This window comes from Eleginops maclovinus, chromosome 14 (genome assembly GCF_036324505.1).
Source record: "Eleginops maclovinus isolate JMC-PN-2008 ecotype Puerto Natales chromosome 14, JC_Emac_rtc_rv5, whole genome shotgun sequence".
Taxonomy (NCBI): domain Eukaryota; kingdom Metazoa; phylum Chordata; class Actinopteri; order Perciformes; family Eleginopidae; genus Eleginops; species Eleginops maclovinus.
In genome coordinates, this window is record NC_086362.1 from 6,101,104 (window position 1) to 6,121,464 (window position 20,361).

A 20,361-nucleotide genomic window follows, 5' to 3' on the forward strand; every position below is an offset into this window, starting at 1 on the left:
GGACGATTTCCTTACGCAGCAGCTGTTGCCATGGCAATGCGCCTTACAATACATACAGCCACATTGGCATGAAGGAATCAGCTGAATCAAACCCCCCCCCTTCTTTTTGTATTCCCTTCACACACACACTGGCCATGTCAAAACCGCACTGCCCCCCCACCCTCTTTTGTTCCACTTGGGGCATTTTTCTCTTGACTTGAAAGAGAGGAGAAATAGCCAAATGGAAACCAGATGAAATTTCTTCAATCAAAATAAAAGTTTGGTAGCCCACGACTTGAACTCCGGGTTTCATTACCCTCTGCTTCTCACTCCCCCGACTTCAAATCAAGTCCATTTGTGTTTTCAGCAAAGCAATTTAGCTCAGGCAGAAATGATTCTGGCATCAGTGTCCGCTGCAGCGCTGTGCCTCCACATTTCCTGCAAATCTCTACAATCAGACTGTTTTTGGACCTTGGTGGTTCATTCTGAGGTTTTTCCCCGTGGCACAGGAGCTAGCATTCTTTGGACTTCGTTCTGCCGTAAATAATGAATGCCACGCAGTGTTTATTAACAGTTGGTTTCATGGTACATTTATCCGGTTTAATTGGATTTTCACATGGTCTATCACTTTGTAGATTGCGTGTTAATCTGATATGTATGGGCTGTGTTGATGACTCGAAGGTTGCAATCAACTGCGATTGATTGAGGGTTGTGTTTTTGGGTGAATTAAAACTTTAGATTTTGGAGTGGTGAAGCGGGCCTTGTCCATTGGCAGTTCATGGGGGTGCTGCTTTGGCTGCCATAATGGACCTTCCCAAATAGGGTTTGGTATTCTTTTTTTTTGCCACACGCTTTTCAATAATTGCAATTACTGAATTTGTTGTGTGGGGATTTTATCGTCATTTAACTTCAGCATTAACAACAACTCAACCCTCAGGAGGGAGTTGTTTTCATTTATTTGAACGCACTAAATGGAGCGACAGAAAGGGACTCTATTAGGTTGAAGCAGTATATCTAATAGCACTTTATGTATCAAAATGCATAAATAATGACACGTGTGTATGGAAAGCTATCCCTCAATAAAAAAAGAGTAAAGATTCAGCCTGTGAGTTTGATTTGATGTCTCATATAGTCGGAAAAATAAGGAAATAACCTTCACAAATGTACTGTTATTCAGTTGTAATTGAATCACAGAAGGAGCTTGGCCTTAAATGATCCGATGACCACTTAGTTTGAGGCATACTGAGACCTAAAGACAGAGAAAGGTGCTGTGCATGTATACTACTTCAAATTGGATCTTTCTAGAAAAAAAGCTTTCATTTAGCTTTTGCAGGGTTAGGGTTAGGGTTAGAGATATAGACGCCACTCACAGCTGGAACATTTTAAACTGTTTGCGAACAGCGTTGAAAGAGCTAACCTTAATAAAGGTCATATTGCTGAAGGAACATCTTGTTTTCTCTTTCCAAATCTGAATTGGCAGTAACCCTCCAAAGCAATTGAAATCCATCAGCGCATTGGTGAAATAATTTCCTGTTCATACCAAATGGTTCATTAATTTGAAACACTGTACAATTCAGATGATTGCGTAATGTATACCTCACGCTAGAATTGCTGCACAGAAAAGCCTGATGGTATGCTTCATCGTGCAGATAAGGTGATCCAGTAACTGCTACTATTTTTGGTGCTAAGATGAATCATCCATAATTGTGGTCACCAACTGACAGGACACCAAATAGCCCTTTGACCTCCCCGAGTTTACTGCAGAAAGGTGAGCGTATCCAAAAAGCACCAAGCAAAGCATGTTGGAACTCTTCAAACTAAAACGCCTCCAGGCTGAAGCTTTCTTCTATTTTTTTCTTCAGCGTTGCTAACCGAAGAGGCAGCTGCCACAGAGTCAATAGGTTTACGTGAGTCTCCACTTGATTTAATCCAATTTGGCAAACTTTCCTTGTCCGTTCACAGCGACAATGAACGCTTCTTGTCACAAGACATAACTGATAAGTTCTTCACTTCAGCTAAGAGAGGGGAAAACCTCGGCCTGCTATCTGTGGCAGACGCCAAACTATTCCCTGACAATAACATAAAGAAAGAGCCCTGCGTGGAGGCGACTTCCTTTTGAGAGAGAACCGGGCGAGGGTGCGGTGACTGATAAGATGGAAGAGACATTTCTTTCCCAACCAAGCAAGGAGTGTGGGAGAGACTTATTTGGGGAATTACGAAACTCCTTTGACAATTACTAAGTGGAGATGGTGTAGACAGATAATCAGGTTTGAATTTGAAGCGGATAGGGAGAATTCAGGGTTTCAAGCGTGGGAAATCTGGTTAACTCTATCACATTAGCACGGATTAGACAAGGTCAGCATGCTTATGTGATGCTAGGGGGCAGGAAAGGTAAACAACACACAATTACTGGTCCTTAGATTTCATATGTGCAGTATGTCTATAGATCAGAGCTGGGGAAATATCGAGGTCCTTCAGAAAACACAACTTATCGTTATAGAATATTTTAAAATGCAACTGACTTCATCGAGTTTCCTGAATTTGTGATGATGCCAATTCAACTTTATTAAGGATTCAATTTAGTTTCTCGTGTTCTGGGTAATACAATTATTTTATTTGGATTTTTAAGCAAAGAAAAACATGACAATAAAAGGCATGTGTTCTGGGTATTAGGGGTGATAAGTATAATGTTATTATAGCATAAGAAAAACACATACAAATATTCATTCTAATAGCTAAAGCCAAGTTCAGCTTTAAAAGCGTAATCCAACCAACCAATGCTATGGCCAAGGGATTTATGTGTTCTAGTTTTACGCAAACCTGTATGTGTTTTTTGACACAACTAGTATTAACCACTGATTATTCAACTGTTGAATCCAAGCTTAGAGTCACATTTTAACCTTTAAAATGTTCCAGATTTGAGATCAAATCATGTTTGATCTAAACACTAATACAATAAAGGGGGGGTTTCCTTTCAAACAATTAAACTACAATCTCTAATCACACAATAAATTCCTCAATGGATAAATGTCTGTTCCTTGACCCTGAAACTGAGCCATGGGAGTCCAGGCTTTATCCGGGGGGTCTTTTAAGTGTCCACTCAGCTAACCAATGCTTTGTTCTCCATGTATTTAAAGACCTGAGTGATTTGCATTCAAACAGAGTCCACCGGCACAATGCGTTTCATCTCGTAATCCCCTTTATCGGCTGTGATCTACTGCCTGCTCCACAACTCTAACCCGCTAGCCACAGCAGATGGGAACAGCTCTGCTCCATTCGGGATTAAAGTGGCATTACTATGATTTGTGCAGTGCTACTGGTGTGTGTGTGTGTGTGTGTGTGTGTGTGTGTGTGTGTGTGTGTGTGTGTGTGTGTGTGTGTGTGTGTGTGTCCGCCACTTGTTGCTGATAAAAAGCTGACAGGGAGAGCTAACATTCCTATGGATGGAGTTGTTTACCTTCTTCCTCTACCCCTCGCAGGGTCAGGAACGCATCGGACGCTTTAACAAATACCAGAATGAGTCTTTTCCAACATTTGGACGACAATGTACATTTTGCACATGCCTGCCTTTGTTGTGTTGAAGTAACAATGCTAGGTTGGAGGAAAACGCTATGTATAAAATGTGTAACAAACATAAAGATTCACAAGGCAAGGCTAAACAAAAATAGAATAACTTCAGAGAGGGAAACTTCCAGCCACCACAAACCCTCCCATCTTAATTTATTATCATGGCGAAAGGGCCCCGCTCAGCCTGGAGGGGTTGAGGTGGGTAAACCACACAAGATACCACCACACCCTATTACTGCTCTCTTTCTTTTCCATAAAAAACACCAGAAATGGACTTTCCAACCTGAAACCAGACACTTGTAATTACCCCAGTGATTTCTTTTTTCGCAAAACATCTTGCTCTGACTACAGTGTTTTCAAAAGTCCTGGGTGCCTGGGTACTTTTGCTGTGCGATGATAGGATATGATTGCCTATTGGAAACACACAAGGCTTTATGTTGCCAATAACAAGAAACTGGCATAATTGTTTACTTGATTTGTAAGTCCTACTGACCTCACATCCTTTTGGTCATGCAGAGAACCTGAGCTGCCTGAGGGGGACTGGGAAAGAAAAGAAGGGAATTTTGGCTTGTATTCATCCCTCTATGCTAAGGGCTATAGGATGGTGTTTTGTCTGCATGGGTATTTGACTTCGGGAGAAATCATGGTAATGGCCAAAAATGCATAAAAGGTGTAACTTGGGACCTGTCTGATTCCTCTTCACACAACGTCTATCTGCAATATGTTGCCTTCTGCTGCTTGATTTGTATTTCAGGGCAACCTTTTATTCCACAGCCTAAATAAATACCCAGCTGAAGGTCATCATATGAACAATGTGTAGCATTTTACTCAACCTAAAGACGTGAGGTCATGCAATACCCAAGCTATGTAAACACACATATCATATTTTCAGTTGACCACAGGATGAAGAGGTTATGGAAAAAAGTTCACGAGGGAAAGTTTGTGTTTGGACTGCCAAAGGGGAAGAGCGGCCAAACCAAATCCTTCACAAAATCACAGGGAGAGTAACTTGGCCGCCCCGACAATTCATGTTTATGACTTCCATGGTGCGAAGTAGACGAGGATTTGGCTCGGTTCTCTAGCGTCTTGCGCCAATACAAGGTCAGGACGATACCAGCTTCATTCACTTTCCCTGCAATCCTCTCCAAGACTAGACAAGCCATCTTGCCCAAGACATGAAGCAGAGGCGCCCTGGTGTGGTCTAAGCTACAGGTGGGAAGTATAATCCCAGACATGTCTAAACTGTTACCAGGGAGGTGATACAAGACTTTGGCACTTCTAACACCGTCCCGCGTTGAGTAACCTCCACACCCTTGGCAGTGAACTCCCTTTCAGTTAAGCAGAGAAATGTAATAATAGTACGATTGAGGAAGTAAACAGTCTGTTGGGGATGAATCACCTCTAGAAGTTGTGAAGACATACTTCTTCAGACACTCTTTCCTAAAGTCAATAAACACGGGGATAATGAAAAGCTGTGTGGTTAACTTGAAAAAAAAAACTTCGGAATCCTGAGAGTCGATAGATGATGTCATGGCGTTGGTATGGCAACAGCCAAGAGTGGAGCTGCAGTCCAGAGATGGCGAGGTAGCGGGTGTTTTCCGTGGTCGCCGTTTGGTCGAACAGCAAACTCAGCAACCGCAGCCGCATCTGGTCGTCCATTTATTGGCTGTAGCTTATTCATACTCGGAGCAGCTGGGCAGTTTAATAACTTCTACTCAAGTTTTGTTGTGTTAAAATACAGTTTTTCCACTCGGTGAGTTTGCAGGGATAAGTCTGTGTAATTGCATTAAAACCTCATGGGGGGAGTAAAAAGAAAAGGAACCATAGTGGAGACATTTAGAAAAGGTCAGGTCTTTACATCCCACAATGCTAGCCTGAGGACACGTTTTGTGAGCGCAACTGTCCACCCACACTCCAGCGCTGGCCATGTGATGTCAGCCAGATAAAAGCGCGTCGTGTTCTCCTGCCTCTACAGCTAATCCCCAGGAACACAGTATTCCTGCTCAAACACATCAAAAAAAAGCAGGAAGAATTTATGTAATACGTCTAATTTTAGCAGCTGTTAGAATATTAATTAAAATCATGACCCGACTGGCAAGTGGATGTAGTTTGTTGCTTGGATATGGCTGTTTCTTTACTGTATGAGCAACATGCAGTAGTTGAGATAATAGAGCTGGTGAATCAGAGCGGGTACATGCCTGCACAAAGCCAACAAGGGCAAGGCAAAACCACAGGCAACCATTTCAACTTCAAACTAAACTGCTGCTATTCCATGATCATCACCGAGGGAATGTTCGCTGATCATGTAATTCTATCTCTGTTTCCCTCACACTGCATCTGATTTCTCCCAACAAGGGTCACTTCTCAGGGCAATCACAGCTAAGGCAATCAGAAGGCCCACAGGCGAGCCTTGATGTGCAGTTTATAAGAATAATTTTGGGTTGCCTCACAAAACCCTTTTGGTCCCAACATCTCATTTAAAGTCAGCGTGCGTCCTGATATAGATGCTGGACCACATTTGGCTGTATAGAGCAGCGCAGTGTGTGTCATGCAGCACATGAGAGTTCAGCTGGCACTGGTCAAAACATTCCTCTGACAGACCACACAAGCTAACCACTGTACGCCGCTCAAAGGCTACAACAGGAGCTACAAAGAGCCCAAAGACGGACTTTAGTAACGGTGGACAGGGGGGGGGGGGGAGATGAGGATGGCACGGCCAGAACAGGAGAGAAGTGAAGACAGACATAATAATCCGGGGATTTCACGACGAGACTTACAGAGTTGAGAGTCAAAGTTTGATCCATGTATGGCGCGTGTGTTTGGCTTGTCCTCAGCGCAGCTCCACACGCCTGCTGTGTGTAAACCAATCCATCCGCTGGAGCTCCGCGGCGCGTGTGTGAGTCGGTGTATGCAGTGTGGAGACAGAGCTCAATGGGGGAGGACAGAGCGTGCAGGAGAGCCGAATATCCTGACAGCTACTGGGAGTTCAAAAGCTCCCTCTCTCTTCCTCTGCTGCCGGTTCCGCTCTCTCTCTCTCTCTCTCTCTCTCTCTCTCTCTCTCTCTCTCTCTCCCTCCCTCTCCGTTTGCTGTAAATTCCTCCTCTTTCCCTGTGTCTTCGCGGCTTCTCTTGGTTTTCTGCTACGCCCACAAGATAGATCTATCACCCGTAGGCGTGCAAAACAGAGATAATATCTCCACACCTCAGAGGAGAGAGGAAAAAGGTGTCCAAATATTTCCAAGCAGGCGCCCAGAGTAATAAAACAACATGCTTAAACCAACTTGGATGTTTTCACAAGCAAAAAACAGCAGCTTGCTAATTGTGTCACCTCTGCAAAAGGTGAACTCTGTCAGGGCGCAAAGCATCTGTTTATGTCATTAGTAAGAAATAGGCTCTTAGTGGTGCTTGGGGCATTTGCACGCACCAAAATAAGACAAGGAGGTACGAGGCAGAACATTGTTATACATGTCCAAACATAAGGGAATCTGTCAACCTCAAAACATCCTTCATAACATATGCAGGGAAAGCAAATCAGCACCAGCTCAGGATCGCAGTTTCCCCCCTCTACTGAAGCACAGAAACCAACGGAAACGCATCAAGGAGCACAAGATGACATATGCTGGGCTGACTCGGTGCGCATCTGAGCCTTTGTAAGAAAAATATAACAAGCATTCGCTCGTTCCTGCTCCAGCCGCTGTGACGCACGCCGCAGACCGTGGAAAAAGCAACACGGCTGCATGTGTCTCAAAATTGTTCTGCGCTCGTCCACAACATGCAGCGAGGCCACATGCGGAGGTTATCCACCGGGGGTCTGCCCTGAGCGCTGATGGCAAACTCCAAAATAGTCTCACAGCGTCCTTGTGAGTCCAGATGCAAGCAGCTTATCACATGTTATTCCTAACCAGTCTTCATACCAATATCTATGTGAGAGTGCTGCAGAAAAACCCAAAACGTCTACTCTTCCAGTTCACATCACTGAATAAGTGGAAGCAAGGAGTCACTGAATGACTAACTGAAGGTTTATTGTTCATTATCTCTGTTGTCTTTGAACTAGAGCCATCAAAAACAGGGTTCAATATCAGGCTTCTCTTTCTTGCCTGTGCACAGAAGTTGTTTTAAGAACATATTGGGTGATGCCATTGGATAGTTTAGTTTGCTGTGGCTTTTGGAGGTGCACCATCAAAGCTCTGACCATGAACCCGGGGTGGAGCTCTGCTCTTGAAACAAGAGCCCAAGGGCAAGTGCTAGGTGAGGATCCAATTGCAACCATTAAACATTCCCAATGGTGTTATAACCAGTATAGACCCAGTACAACCACTTAAACAGCACAGGGTAAATCAATGGTCTCCAATAGATGTAGTCTAAAAATATGAGCACCATGGAAACTGATTTTTAAGATTTTAAGGCAAGAACAATTCCTCTTTTTGATTTCCATCATCAAAATTGAAAGCTTGTTTTGATTGATTTTCAATTTAGGATAGAGATTGTGACACTAACAGTTACATAATGTCCACGAGGACTGGAAACAACAGGAAAATATCTCCATCGGGACACAGGTTGTAATTACTTTACAAATCAGACTGAAGGGATCGTTATCCAAACAGTTTGTGTTATGTCGGGCGGGGATATTGAACCTCTCTCTTTACTCTTTCACCAGCGGCAGTTGATATGGCTCAGTTTAAACAAACAGTAGACACCTTTGTTTGCACAGCAGTACATATGTTTGAATAGAAATGGATGTCCTACTTGTGTTTTAAAAACGTGTTTCCTCAACTCCAGACAATTCAACATTTTTCAGTTTTCTCTTATCAAATGGAGTTTTGTAACCAAAATAGACTTCCACCAATAAGCAATAAACCAGCCTGCTAAAATACAGATTTACAAAACAAATTGTTTATACGGTTAAATCCTTTTAAATGCAAGTCGTCACAATGTATGCCTAAATTCCCCTGATAAGAATAATAATTCTAGCAGCATCCCAATCCAAGTCCAGATCAATCCAACACAAAGTGTCATTAAATAGACAACATCATTCGACTTTTACCAAGCATTAATGCCAAAACAAGCTGACTTCAGATGTTTAAAGTCAGTCTATTAGCCATGTTTTCAGTCGCCAACATGTCCAAGCATGATAATGTACAGAAAAGCTGCATTTAAGAGGCCAGTGTCTGACACATGTGAGACCAGCCTGGGCCTGTCATCGCAGCTTCTGAAGTCCAGCTATCACATGTGCACAAACATGATGTAACAAAGCAAATTAGAGAGGTGTGAAAGCATCCCACCTTCTGTCCAGCCAATTTGAGTTTGCTAAAGTGTTCTAAATATTAAGTGTGAGGAAGAAAAACAGTTTGTGGTAAACAGCTGCATCAGTTGTTAGGGAAGATTGTGTGAGCGGTAATTACACTCTCGATAGATGCATATTTGCAAGTGCTGGGAAGACATAACCATAGCAACTAAATATAATGAGACGGAAAAAGATCGTAAAGGGAACTGTGTACATTAACCGACTCGGAGCACATCAACAAAACAAAAATACATACCATGATTTACAACTTGTTTAAAAAGACACAAACAAAGTAGCCCGCACGATGTCAACGTACAGAGCCTGAAATGAGGCATAAAAAGTTTTATAGCCGCCTGTATTCCTGGGGCAGGCCTGCACACAAGCTGGAGCGTTTCAGCAACAGTGTGTGTGTGTGTGTGTGTGTGTGTGTGTCGAACCTGAGCACAATGGTCTGCGGGCGTGTCTGTGACTAATGCGTGGGTATACAGATACAGTACAGTTTGTTTTCTGTGTCTGTTTCGGAGCAATTATGAGCTAGGGGACGGGCTTTTTTGTGAATCTGAATCAGTGTGCATGAGTAATGCATGCAGGGACAGACCAGAGTTCCGCGGCGTTATTATTATGAGCACGATATTCAGGCGAGCAGCAGCGCTCATTAGCGGGGACCAAACAAACAGGACCACGCCCCTAGCCCACACAAAGACCACTTTGTGAGTCCCCCCCACCTTTCATGCCACAAGTGCAGCAGCAAAACGCAGAGTTCAAGGCAACAGAAACGAAAGGTAAAAAAAAAGAGCTGAAAATGATGCAGAATGAGGGTGGGGGGGTGGTCACTCAACTGAATGTCCACATTACTGTAGCAGACCACTGATTTCAATGGTTTTCCATTAAGCAATAACTTTTGATGAAGTGGCAACACACATTTTTAATTTATCATTAAGAAGTACATATGACATCTTCAGCGTTTCGATTGGTTCACGTTTAAGTCTCGCTTTCACTACACGCTTCTGTCATCAACCAAGTACTATCTCCTGGGAAAATGAAGGCTCTAGTTATGGCACAACGGAGGTGCATGACGGTATATACCATGGGATGGAAGAAAAGGGTCTACCAGTAGAGTTTCCACTGCGATACATCGATCTCGTCCATCTAGCTGTTGCTCAAAGGTCCGGGGTTATATTAAGTTGTGGAGGATGGGAGTGAAGGTGTTAATACACAGCAGGAAGAGGAATCCTAACCAACCCAAGATAAGGAAGATTACCGGGCATTTGCACAGTTGTTTATTGTACCGTGTTTTGTCAGCTGTTTGAAGTGATGATGAGCAAATCCTGCAGTATTCAAACCTTAAGGGAAACAAATACAAAAAATACTTAGTGCCTACCTCAAGGTCATCCAGGGAGCGTGCCAGGCTGAGACGCTTGACAGAGCGGCGTTTAGAGACACGGGTAACCCCCATACCCCAGAACTTAGAGACCTATGAGAATAAAGGAGAAACAAGAGTTAGACACAAAGAATTAGAGTATATTATACACCATCATTCTTAGTGTTTTATTGGGTTTGCTTGCATACCCCAATGTCAGCTGATCTCTACAATAATAATAAGTAGCGAAATTGAATTCAATTGAATTACATTAAATTATATTTTTAGTACTGGTCTAGAAACTCTTCAATACGGCATCTCGCGAAAGGATAGCAAAAAGAAAACATGGAATCATTTAAAAAATATTGTGCATAATATAATATCCTTCAGTTAAAAAGTGTACTGTATCATATGTTTAGTTAAATGTCTCAAAAAGTCTAATTTTGACTAAAATAAGGAATTATATTTCAAGACATATTAAGTGTTTTTGTGCTTTTATGACTGTAGTCTGAATATTGAAAGATGATAGAACAACTGAAGTGCCGGAAAGTGTAACTATAACTAAACACTTAGAAGTGAGTTGGTATTAAAGACGAAAAAGAAGAAGAAGAAGAAGAAGAAGAAGAAGAAGATGAAGAAGAAGAAGAAGAAGAAGAAGAAGAAGAAGAAGAAGAAGAAGACGAAGAAGAAGAAGAAGAAGAAGAAGAAGAAGAAGAAGAAGAAGAAGAAGAAGAAGAAGAAGAAGAAGAAGAAGAAGATGAAGAAGAAGAAGAAGAAGAAGAAGGTGGAATTCTTTGGTTTTTTTTACTTTTCCTCGCTCAAAATCTGCTTTTAAATGCAATGAGGGTCATGTTATAGATTTCCCTCAGACAACAAGCAGATTACATTAAGTTAATGTGAACATCTACATCCCTGTACAGAGACACAAGAACTTATTCCGCAGTCAGACACCACCTTAAGTTCAGACCGAACAGAATCCCCATGTTATTCCGACTCTCACCAGCCCCTGCTATTCCTATGATTGGAGAGGCCGTGTCTAATGTTTGAAAGGGAGTTTAAGAATTGCAGATAATTACTGCTGCATGACATGGGCTCTACCCTGTAATTTCCCTGGCTTCCTGAGCGAGATTGTCTCCTCTCTGATCTAATGCAGGCTAGGGGACAGGGAGGCAATCTGCTCCTGATTTATAAACACAGCCAAATACTCCGCTTCAAGGGGAGGTAAAACAACATCAAAAAAGGGTGTTTAAAACAGTAACGATTTCTTTAGCTGACCATGACATTAATTGCCCAGATTTCTTTATTTTTATCCCAGCTACCTATATTTACAACACATGTCTGAATTAGGGGAGCATTATTGATTCAACTGTAATTAAGTTTACAATATGGACTAGTGCAATCCAGTATCCCAAATCCCAGTAGGTGCAATAATTGGTCAGAAATGTAAAAAATATTTCCGGCCTACAAACAGCACTCTACAGACTAACTCTACAGATGAATTCAGATCAAAAATAATAACAATAATCACACCATGATCATTTTACATTAAAACAAATTATATTTAAAAATGATCATTCCCTCTAACTGCAATATTATGCAATACAATCCCAATTAGAGTTATTTTTGATAAATTATGCAGCCCTATTTGCATATATTCTAATTAAAAACATTCACCCCAATGGCAGAAATAAACACATTTAGAGAAGCATGCATACTAATCTTGATTTACTGAGGGAGCCACATCTCCTGTTCTACATGGATACACAGGGCCATCTTGTGGGCAGAAAACAAGATCCCTCTCTCGGAACACATTTGACAACGACATTATTGACTAAAAACAGGTGCTTTCGGCGTTCATGTCACACTCAGCAACAATTGACCGTTGGAAAAAGAGGGATTGTATTTCGTTTGAGGTGTCACTCGAGTCAGGCGCGCTTACACCCCCTCAGTGTCTGGAAACTCAACTCCGTGTGACCATTTAATACTTCCTGTGTTGAACATGAATGAAGTACAATAACAGATGTCCTACAATGGAACTATTTCATGTCACTGAGTGTAAGGATTTCCCATTAATGCAGGGCAAAGAAATACATCCAGATATAGTATTATACGACTCAGGTTTCTTAATTCTAGAATAATTACACACAAATCGAAATTTGCGGTAAGGAAAAAAGGGGTCAAAGTTTCCTGCCGCAAAGATAGCAAAGCATCTTCAAATGTATTTTAGGCTTTTTTTGCACCGACCAACCATATTATGTCAATTAAGTCATTCATTTTGACCAACATTTTTACGCCTATATGATTTAACAGAACAGGAACCAGATAAATAGTATTCCTGCTGAACAAAATCCAGTTAATCTTGGAAGACTTTCTGACTTGCATTTGCTCTGATGAATTTAAGGACATTTTTACCAAATTAGGCTTCTCAAAGAAACGAGACAAAAAACGAGAAATGCTGTTTAGTCGAACTAGTTACAACCAGTAGACAGAGTCAACCGTTAATTGGTGTAATACCAAGTTATTTTCTTGTTTTAATGGGGCTGAGAACCTCAGAGATCGCTGACATTTGTTCGACATTTTTCATTTTTTACTTACGTTTTTGGGATTACTGTTTTTCTGCTGTTTCTCCCTCTGTTCAAGAAACCTTTTGGTCCATTCCTCTCTGGGAGGGAGCATCATGACCTCTGCTGAGGAGTACCTGTCTGAGGGGATCTGGCTCATGGGGGGGGGCAGGTTATTTGTGCCGGAGCCCAGGCTAACGCTGGAGGACCAGTTGTTGTTCACCTGAGGGTCCACCTCACCGTGGAGGACTTTGGGCCACTTTGCCTTTGGCCACCACCTTTGGCTTCCTCTGAGCGGGTCTACAAAGAAGTTCGATTTTTTACCCGGCGGCAGAGGAGGTGGTGGGGGGGGCTTGAACTGGAACTCTAGCCTGGGTGGGGGACCCCCATAAAATCTGTGAAGAGAATCAGGGCCAGGTAGTGACTCTGAAAGGGAATGTGTGCTGGCACTGTTCTCTGGATTCAGTTTTTCACCATTCTTGGAGAGATTTATTGGGGTGAGGTCTTCAGCTAGAGGATAATCCCATGGACAGCTGGGGAGGTGGGTCCCAGGGGGGCTTTGGATTGCAGAAAGGAAATCCCTGTCCGCTCTTTCCTCAGGGGGGGAGGCATTTTCAATTCCACTGTCCCCATTGCTACTAGCGCTGCCTTCTTTGCCAGTACTTCCATCTTCCTTGGCTTGCTGCTGCGCCTCCATATCCAGTCTGACCCGAAGCCTCTCCACAGCCTCGCCCAGGTCACTGTACAGGACCGTGACGAAGTGAAGAACATCTTGTGGGGTCTGAGGGAATTCCAGGCATCCCAAGGCATCTGGATCTGAAGTGCAGTCGAAGGCAAAGCGTCCAGCAATGCCTATATGGTCCTCATGGTGTCCCAGCTCTGGGTCGATGAAGAAAACATGGCAGGAGGCCCGCAGAGGCCCATCCTCTGGTACACGTCCATTTATTATGTGTGCTGTAGTGACCAAGCAAAAAAAACGTGGGTCTTCAGCACACACGGCCCCTAAAACCAGGTTCTCAGCAGGAAAGGCGGCTAAAACAGCTCCCGCGTCGTCACAAAGTCGGATGCAGTCATACATGACTTTCATCATCACCAGAGTGTGGGTGTTCTGCTCCGTTCCCAACAGTCGTATTCGCTCCCGAATGGCTTTCAAACAGTCCTCCTCTGACCCTGTAGTGTTCAAAATCAGCTCCGTGGAGCTCAGGTAGCCCACCACCAAGGTCATGTTTAACATACTCCAGTCTTCTGTGTCTGTGAACACGGAGTCTGTGTCCCCCACTCTGGAAATGTCCTCTTTTTGCTGCGCAGCTAAAGAGTTCCACTGCTGTGACCATTGGGACATGTCAGGCTCTGACACCGGCCTCTGTCTGGGGCTGACAGCGTGACATGAGTTGAAGGATGAGTTGCTTGAATCATATGAGATGGTGCGGAGAACACCTGCCTTTTGGAACATACCATTTTTCTGGGCAATCCCAAATTTTGCATCGTTGAGAATGGGGTTCCCCATCATTCGGCTTGCAACGTACACCACTAACTGCAGGGGTCCTTTGCAGCTGCCAATCAACTGCACAACAGTCTCATGCAAAGCAGTGGACACGTCAGTTCCATTGATGGCCATGATGTGATCCCCCTGTTTAAGTCCCACTAGGTCAGCAGGGCTTCCCTCCAAGATGCCACTTAGCAGACACGGCCTCTGCCCCGTGATAGTAAAGCCATATCCTGCCCGTCCACGCATGACCTCCACGCCCCTCAGATCCCCGGCTGCATTTAAATCCAAACGCCTCCTGGCGCCCTCAGGCTGTCCCTGAATCCTCATCTTTGCTGTAGGGGGCCGTGCGATCCTGTGTGTGGGAACTGAAACACATGCAGGTTGCCAACACTATTGGGTTGTTGTCATCCTACACAGTGGGCAAAAAAAAAGGAAGATGCACAGTTGAAAAGCAGTGAAATTACACAAACATCTAGAATAGAAGAATTATCACACAGGATTACATAGTAGTTCAGTTCCTTATCAACAGCTATTAACAGAAACACATTGTGGTGAAATACAAATGTAAAGCAAAACTTATTATTGCTTAATCTGCCAATCCTGGTCAATTAACTGAGTTTGGTATCGTCAAAATAGTGATAACACCCATAAAACCAGTTTGCAGATATAATGTCCAAAAGACCACACCCAACGATATTTAGATTACAGATATTTTAGAATAAATAACGAAGGAAATGGTCACCTTTGATAGTACTGTAACCACTAAATGTACCCTTTTCTGCTAAAAAAAAAAAGTCACCCTAAACAATTATTCAATAATGAAAACTGTAGCAGATTTATCAAACAAAGGACTAATATGTGCACCTCTAGATTACATAGCATATTAATAATATTACGAAGTTATTTTGTATTATTAATTCATCTGGTAAGACTATTGACTACACTTTGCAATACACACACACACACACACACACACACACACACACACACACACACACACACACACACACACACACACACACACACACACACACACTTTAAAACCAACATAAAATGAAGCATGGTGTATCTTTCGCTCTTTTAAACCCTTAGTTAAATTAAGTGTCAAATAAAAAATTATTATCAATCTTACTTTAGCAATTATCTGTCAGAGCTAAGACACATAGAGCTTTTATGTCCCAACACAGCTTGCAAAGGGTCCACCCACACCCCCAAACAGAGTGCCAGCTGGCTTCCTACTCACCAGCCACGCGAAATGACAACCAGATTTTTTATGGTTTTGGTCAACCACTGTTTTTAAATGTTCCAATACTCACAACTCACCACATGAGTTGAACGTGTTCAAACACCGGAAACACCTGACGAAGCTTGGTGGCTTCATTGTTTTTTAGTAAGTTCAAAAAAGCTATCTTAAACCGATTGTAGGCTAACCCCAATGCTCTCACTACAATGAGGCTTTGTGAAGAAAAACTATTTAAATTACCTTTCTCAGCGGGGAAAAGTTCCAGAAAAACTCCTTCGTACTTTCATTCACGCTGCTAAACGTCCAAAAGTTGACATTGTACACATTACAAGTCCATTCTTTAAACATACAAGGCAATATTTCCCTGTCGTGATCATGTAGTCCATATGGCAACTCGCGAGCGCACCACCAGCCTCCATTCACTCGCGGCGGAGATCACAAAGCGTCTTTCATTGTAACCATGACAGCGTAACGTCTCCACAACATGTGACCTTTCTTTCTAGCCAATCACAATGCACGTCAATTTCAATATTCAAACGATTGGAGTGACGCTATTGGCTGACAGTGTTTACAGTTGACAGACTTTATTTTATAAGGAAATCTAATTAAACTCCAATATTTTTTTTGTAATAACAACTGACACTTAAATATAGAAATCATGGAGTTAAAAACACACTGTAAGCTTTAAAATTATACCGAAAACATGGCATGAAGGAGCACGTTACCTAAAACGCACCTAAAACGCTGGCACATGCTCAATATTGATCAAATATTCCTACAAAAATACAATGAAGTCTTACCTATACCACTTTGCTGTTCACTGCGGTATATTTTTTTGAATCGCTGTGCCTATGGGCCGCCCTCTGTTTCTCCAACACCGGAGCAGCAGCACTTAACTGAGGTTTCCCTGTAAACAATAGGTAACCTCTCTGGTCAAAGGGCTGCAACGGTTTCATACAGTGTCACATGACTTTACTATACATGTGCAGCAGCCCACAGTTTGCAAACAAGAGGGGGTGATATAGGTAGCACTGTTTATTTACATCTCGTACAAACAGTATTTTATCATCATGAAGCATTAGTTTGAGTTGCTGTAGTGTGTGATGGAACTAACTTAAGCCCCAGTTTCTCAAAATCCTCCTAAAATTGGCTGAAAGGTAAAGACCTTAACAGTTTGGCTTAGGTCATACCTGTGGTGTATTTTGCATTTCAATAATGACCCTGCAGTAACAATGCAATGCTTCTAACCAAACATTGTTGCATATTAAAAAACAAGTTTAAAATGTGCATCTATCTCCAACCCTGAAAGCACAATGCCCCCCACAACTGTTTGTTGTTAGTCAGTCAATTTAGTTTGCAGGAAGAGAGGCAATCTTAGTAAGCTCACAGTGACACACAATCATACATTTCTGGATATAAAGAATGAGTCATTGCACTTTTGTTGTTTGTCAGGTTTTTTTTTTATTGCATTCAAATAAGATTTACCTTGAAAAATTACATTAGTTGAAATTCAGGAAGTGTACCATTGTTGTCATTTTCAGAGACTCTAGCATGTTTTTGTCAAAACTGGCTATGCTGCTATTGAGCACAAAGAGGACATGTTTATGGGTTGCAGTTTGTGTTAATTATGCTTCCTTTCGCCGACAGATTTGCTTAAAAAACTGCAGAAATTATGCTTTCACTTAATGCGGCAAATTGCCCTGTTTTGACATCAAGAATTCCCAACTTGTAATTATCCTAGCACTTTGAAAATGAAGTGACAAGATATGTATCTTTTTGCAACTCTGATGCTCCCACAGAGTTTTTAACAATCTACTTGACCAATTATAAAGAGAAAATGATCTGATACAGCTATTCCTAGATTGAAAAATGCTCAGATGCCGCTATTTGTCTTCATGGTTATTAACACAGCCATCTTCAGGCTCATGACATCTTCAAAAAAATGTAAAAGCATATCTCTCTTACACTATTTGCAGACCTATAGTTTGATGTATGCAAAACAATAAACCTACAAAATGTCCATGTCAAATTGAAATAAAAAATAAATATGCTTTATTCTTGCTTTAACCAGGCTATAGGTTAAGTAAGAACATGATCTCTCCCAGAAAACCATAAGGCTGGCACTTCATGGCTTCACTGGATCTTTGACCCCGGTCTGACCCCATGATGCTGACGGGGTGGAAGGCTGGATCATCTTCTCCAGAAGGTTCATCATACGTTCCTGCAGCTGCAGACACTGGACCTGGAGGAGATTCTGTTGGTGCATGGCTCGACGGACCTCCCGACATGTCTCCTCTATGGCCCGGCTCGACTTCTTTTGTTGCTGTAGCATGGCCTGCATCAACCGCAATTTCTTTTTCTTCATGGACAGATGCCTGCTGCCGTGTCTTTTCCTGGCTGGAGTAGGGTGAGAGCTGGAAAACACAGAATGGAACTTTGAGAGCAGACAGTGCCTAAGTATTAGAGGTCAATGTTAGTATTTCTACTTAAAAGTATGTTTACCTCAGCAACTCTCTTGTGGAGCCAGAAATCAAAAGTATTTTAAAACCAGATAAAAACACCTAAAGTAAATGTTTTATATGTAAAACTAATTCAAGCATTTGTATGATTTCAAAGAAAACATTGTAAAGCATTTAAAGCTTTAGCTACTAATGCTAAACACCAAACCAAGCAGTCAACCATACAGCTTAAGTAGGAGAGCCAAAAGCTTAAGCTAGCTTAAAATGACCACGTCTGCGTTAGCCTTGGCTAAAGTTACATGTACTTTTTAACCCCTTTCCCATTGTATGTTTATAAATGTATATACCAAAGAAAACAGTGAGTACAATTTGACCTTACAACAAAATACAGTTAAAGGTAGCTGGACTCAACCAATGCTAGCCTCTGCTAAAGCAAAGCCCAGCTGTAAGTGAACTAAATTACTATTGATTAACTATACTCATACTAATAAAGTTGTAATACCACATAAATAAGGCAGCAGTTAAGTTCAGTCAAAGAGAAAATAAATATATAAATGTACCTTAGCAGAATAGCAGTAGCTGCCATATAGGACACATAGGAATTCATGATTTAGTGTGGTTAAGCTACCTTCAAATCGCATATTTATGTTGTAACTATACTTTTTAGCTGCTAGGCGCAGTTTGGACCTATGAATCAGCAGTTTTGCAAGGCAATTATCAACAAAAGGTTTTCAAAGTCTTAAACAATATTTTGGAGGATTTTTGAGGCTGCTGAGGCTTTAGTCAGATATTTTGGCTTTAAATACAGTTGTTGAGTTGTCATGGAGTTGGATTGAGCTTTTCTGTTAAAGAATCTCAGTCAACAACAAGTCAGCTTGATATGGATTAAAAAACATTGGGGATTGGCTCCCTGAACCAATAGGATTCCAAGGGTAGTTTATCAACCTGTGATTACCTTTATCAGAAAAACAAAGACACTCGCCCAGACAACAAACGTTTTTGTCTAGTTCCCTTTACCTGGAGCCGTGTGTGTGCTCACTGTCAGAGCTCAAAGAGTCAAACTCTTGTTTTATCTCCATCTCATCTGAGGAGCCTGTGTACTCTGGCAGATATCCCATTAATCCCTCCTCTGACTGGGGCACCAGGTTATCTGCAGATTGGGAGGAAGTGGACGGGCCTGCAGTTGAACCCTGAAACTCCAAAGAGATCACCCGTCCGTTTTCCAGCGGTTTGGAGAGGATCTTCTCGATGGCCTTATAGTACGGCCAGTCCGGCGTCTCCCCACTTTCACTGGCCACGGTTTTCAGTCTCCTGTTAAACAAGAATAGATATTTAAAAGTCATGCAACAGCTGGAGTTTGAACTCATACTTTGTTTGAACTTTGCACCCTGTTGCACTTGCCTGTACTGAAATGACATGTTGGTGATTTTCATCTTGATCTCCTCTTTGAAACGCTGCTCTCCGGTCAGCTGGAAAAACCTCTGGGACATCTTCTCGTAAACCTTGGCGTTCCTTTTGCTCATTTTCAGTTCGTTGTGATGTTCCTCCCACACATACAGGAGGGCTTTCATTTCACCGTCGGTCCAGTTCGGGGCCCGTCTGTGTTTCTCACTCTGACCTGCCATTAGGTAGCTGAAACCGTCCTCTGATGCCATTTTAAAATGGTTTCTCTGGGCCTGTGCTGGCTGTGTTTGCAGAAACAGGATCTTTAAAGGTTGAATTTGAAAGTCTTTTACTGTGCTAAGAGCCGTGTTGAATCTGCAGTCAGGGAGTGATACATGCATGCAGGCACACACACCGTCCTGCCTGTGCCCTTCCCCCTAGCCTAGCTGAAAGAGGACTCAAAATGGGGCCTAAGGCAGGAGAGGAATCCGGTTAAAAGCTTTTAGTGGTGTGTGATGTCACAGTGACATCAAGTTGCCTTGGTAACGGCGAAGGGAGGCACTTCATTTTCCCTCCCTCTCCTTTAACCACTCCCATCCGCTCTCCTTTTCCACTTCACTCTGCTCCACTGGCGGAGAGCACAAAAAGCTTTTAGCTGAAAGGCAGCAGTGTGAGCACATGAGATTGCTGACAGTTTTGAAATATGAGCCTCTGGGGAGGTGAAAAAAAAAGAGAGCTGAGGATATGTGTTTCCCTGGCAACAAGGCATTGGATTTGGTATTCAGCCAACACACTGCTCCATTTAAAAGCTTTTAATAATAGACAAGTCATTTGGAGACGGGGAGACGGAGGATTTGCTTTATCTGGCTTGATGTAGAAGAGAGGAAAACACTTCCAGTCTGCAGTTTAGACCTAAAAGGCAAAAAAGCTCTTCACTGAAAAACTGGGAAACACTTGAAAATACCAGTGGGGGGAGGGTCATGATGGCAGGACCCCTGCAAGGGCATATAAAATGCTGACTGCTTTGTTATCTATAA

The 20,361-nt window shown here is 42.4% G+C and overlaps 2 protein-coding genes across 4 annotated transcripts in view; both read right to left on the bottom strand.

The window, feature by feature from the left end:
• The window catches only part of rgs12a (regulator of G protein signaling 12a), a 37,231-nt gene extending 20,863 nt beyond the window's left edge, over positions 1-16,368 (bottom strand). The window contains exons 1-3 of one of the 3 annotated variants that reach the window (XM_063900893.1): positions 16,283-16,368; positions 12,785-14,648; positions 10,211-10,303 (exon numbers count right to left, since the gene is read on the bottom strand). In XM_063900893.1, coding sequence (XP_063756963.1) covers positions 10,211-10,303; positions 12,785-14,566 — 1,875 coding nt within the window. In that variant the 5' untranslated portion in view covers positions 14,567-14,648; positions 16,283-16,368. Of the gene's footprint in view, positions 1-6,323; positions 6,586-10,210; positions 10,304-12,784; positions 14,649-15,722; positions 15,917-16,282 lie in introns of those variants that run through there. The other 2 variants (XM_063900892.1, XM_063900895.1) reach the window with 2 other exon arrangements.
• A 578-nt stretch (positions 16,369-16,946) lies between these two features.
• On the bottom strand, positions 16,947-19,683 carry msantd1 (Myb/SANT-like DNA-binding domain containing 1). Its single transcript, XM_063900848.1, has 3 exons — positions 19,343-19,683; positions 18,959-19,252; positions 16,947-17,896 (listed from the first exon to the last, which is right to left on the bottom strand). Exons 1-3 carry the CDS (start codon positions 19,594-19,596, stop codon positions 17,608-17,610), a joined length of 837 nt encoding a protein of 278 aa, XP_063756918.1. The 5' UTR covers positions 19,597-19,683; the 3' UTR covers positions 16,947-17,607.
• Positions 19,684-20,361: the final 678 nt, after the last annotated feature.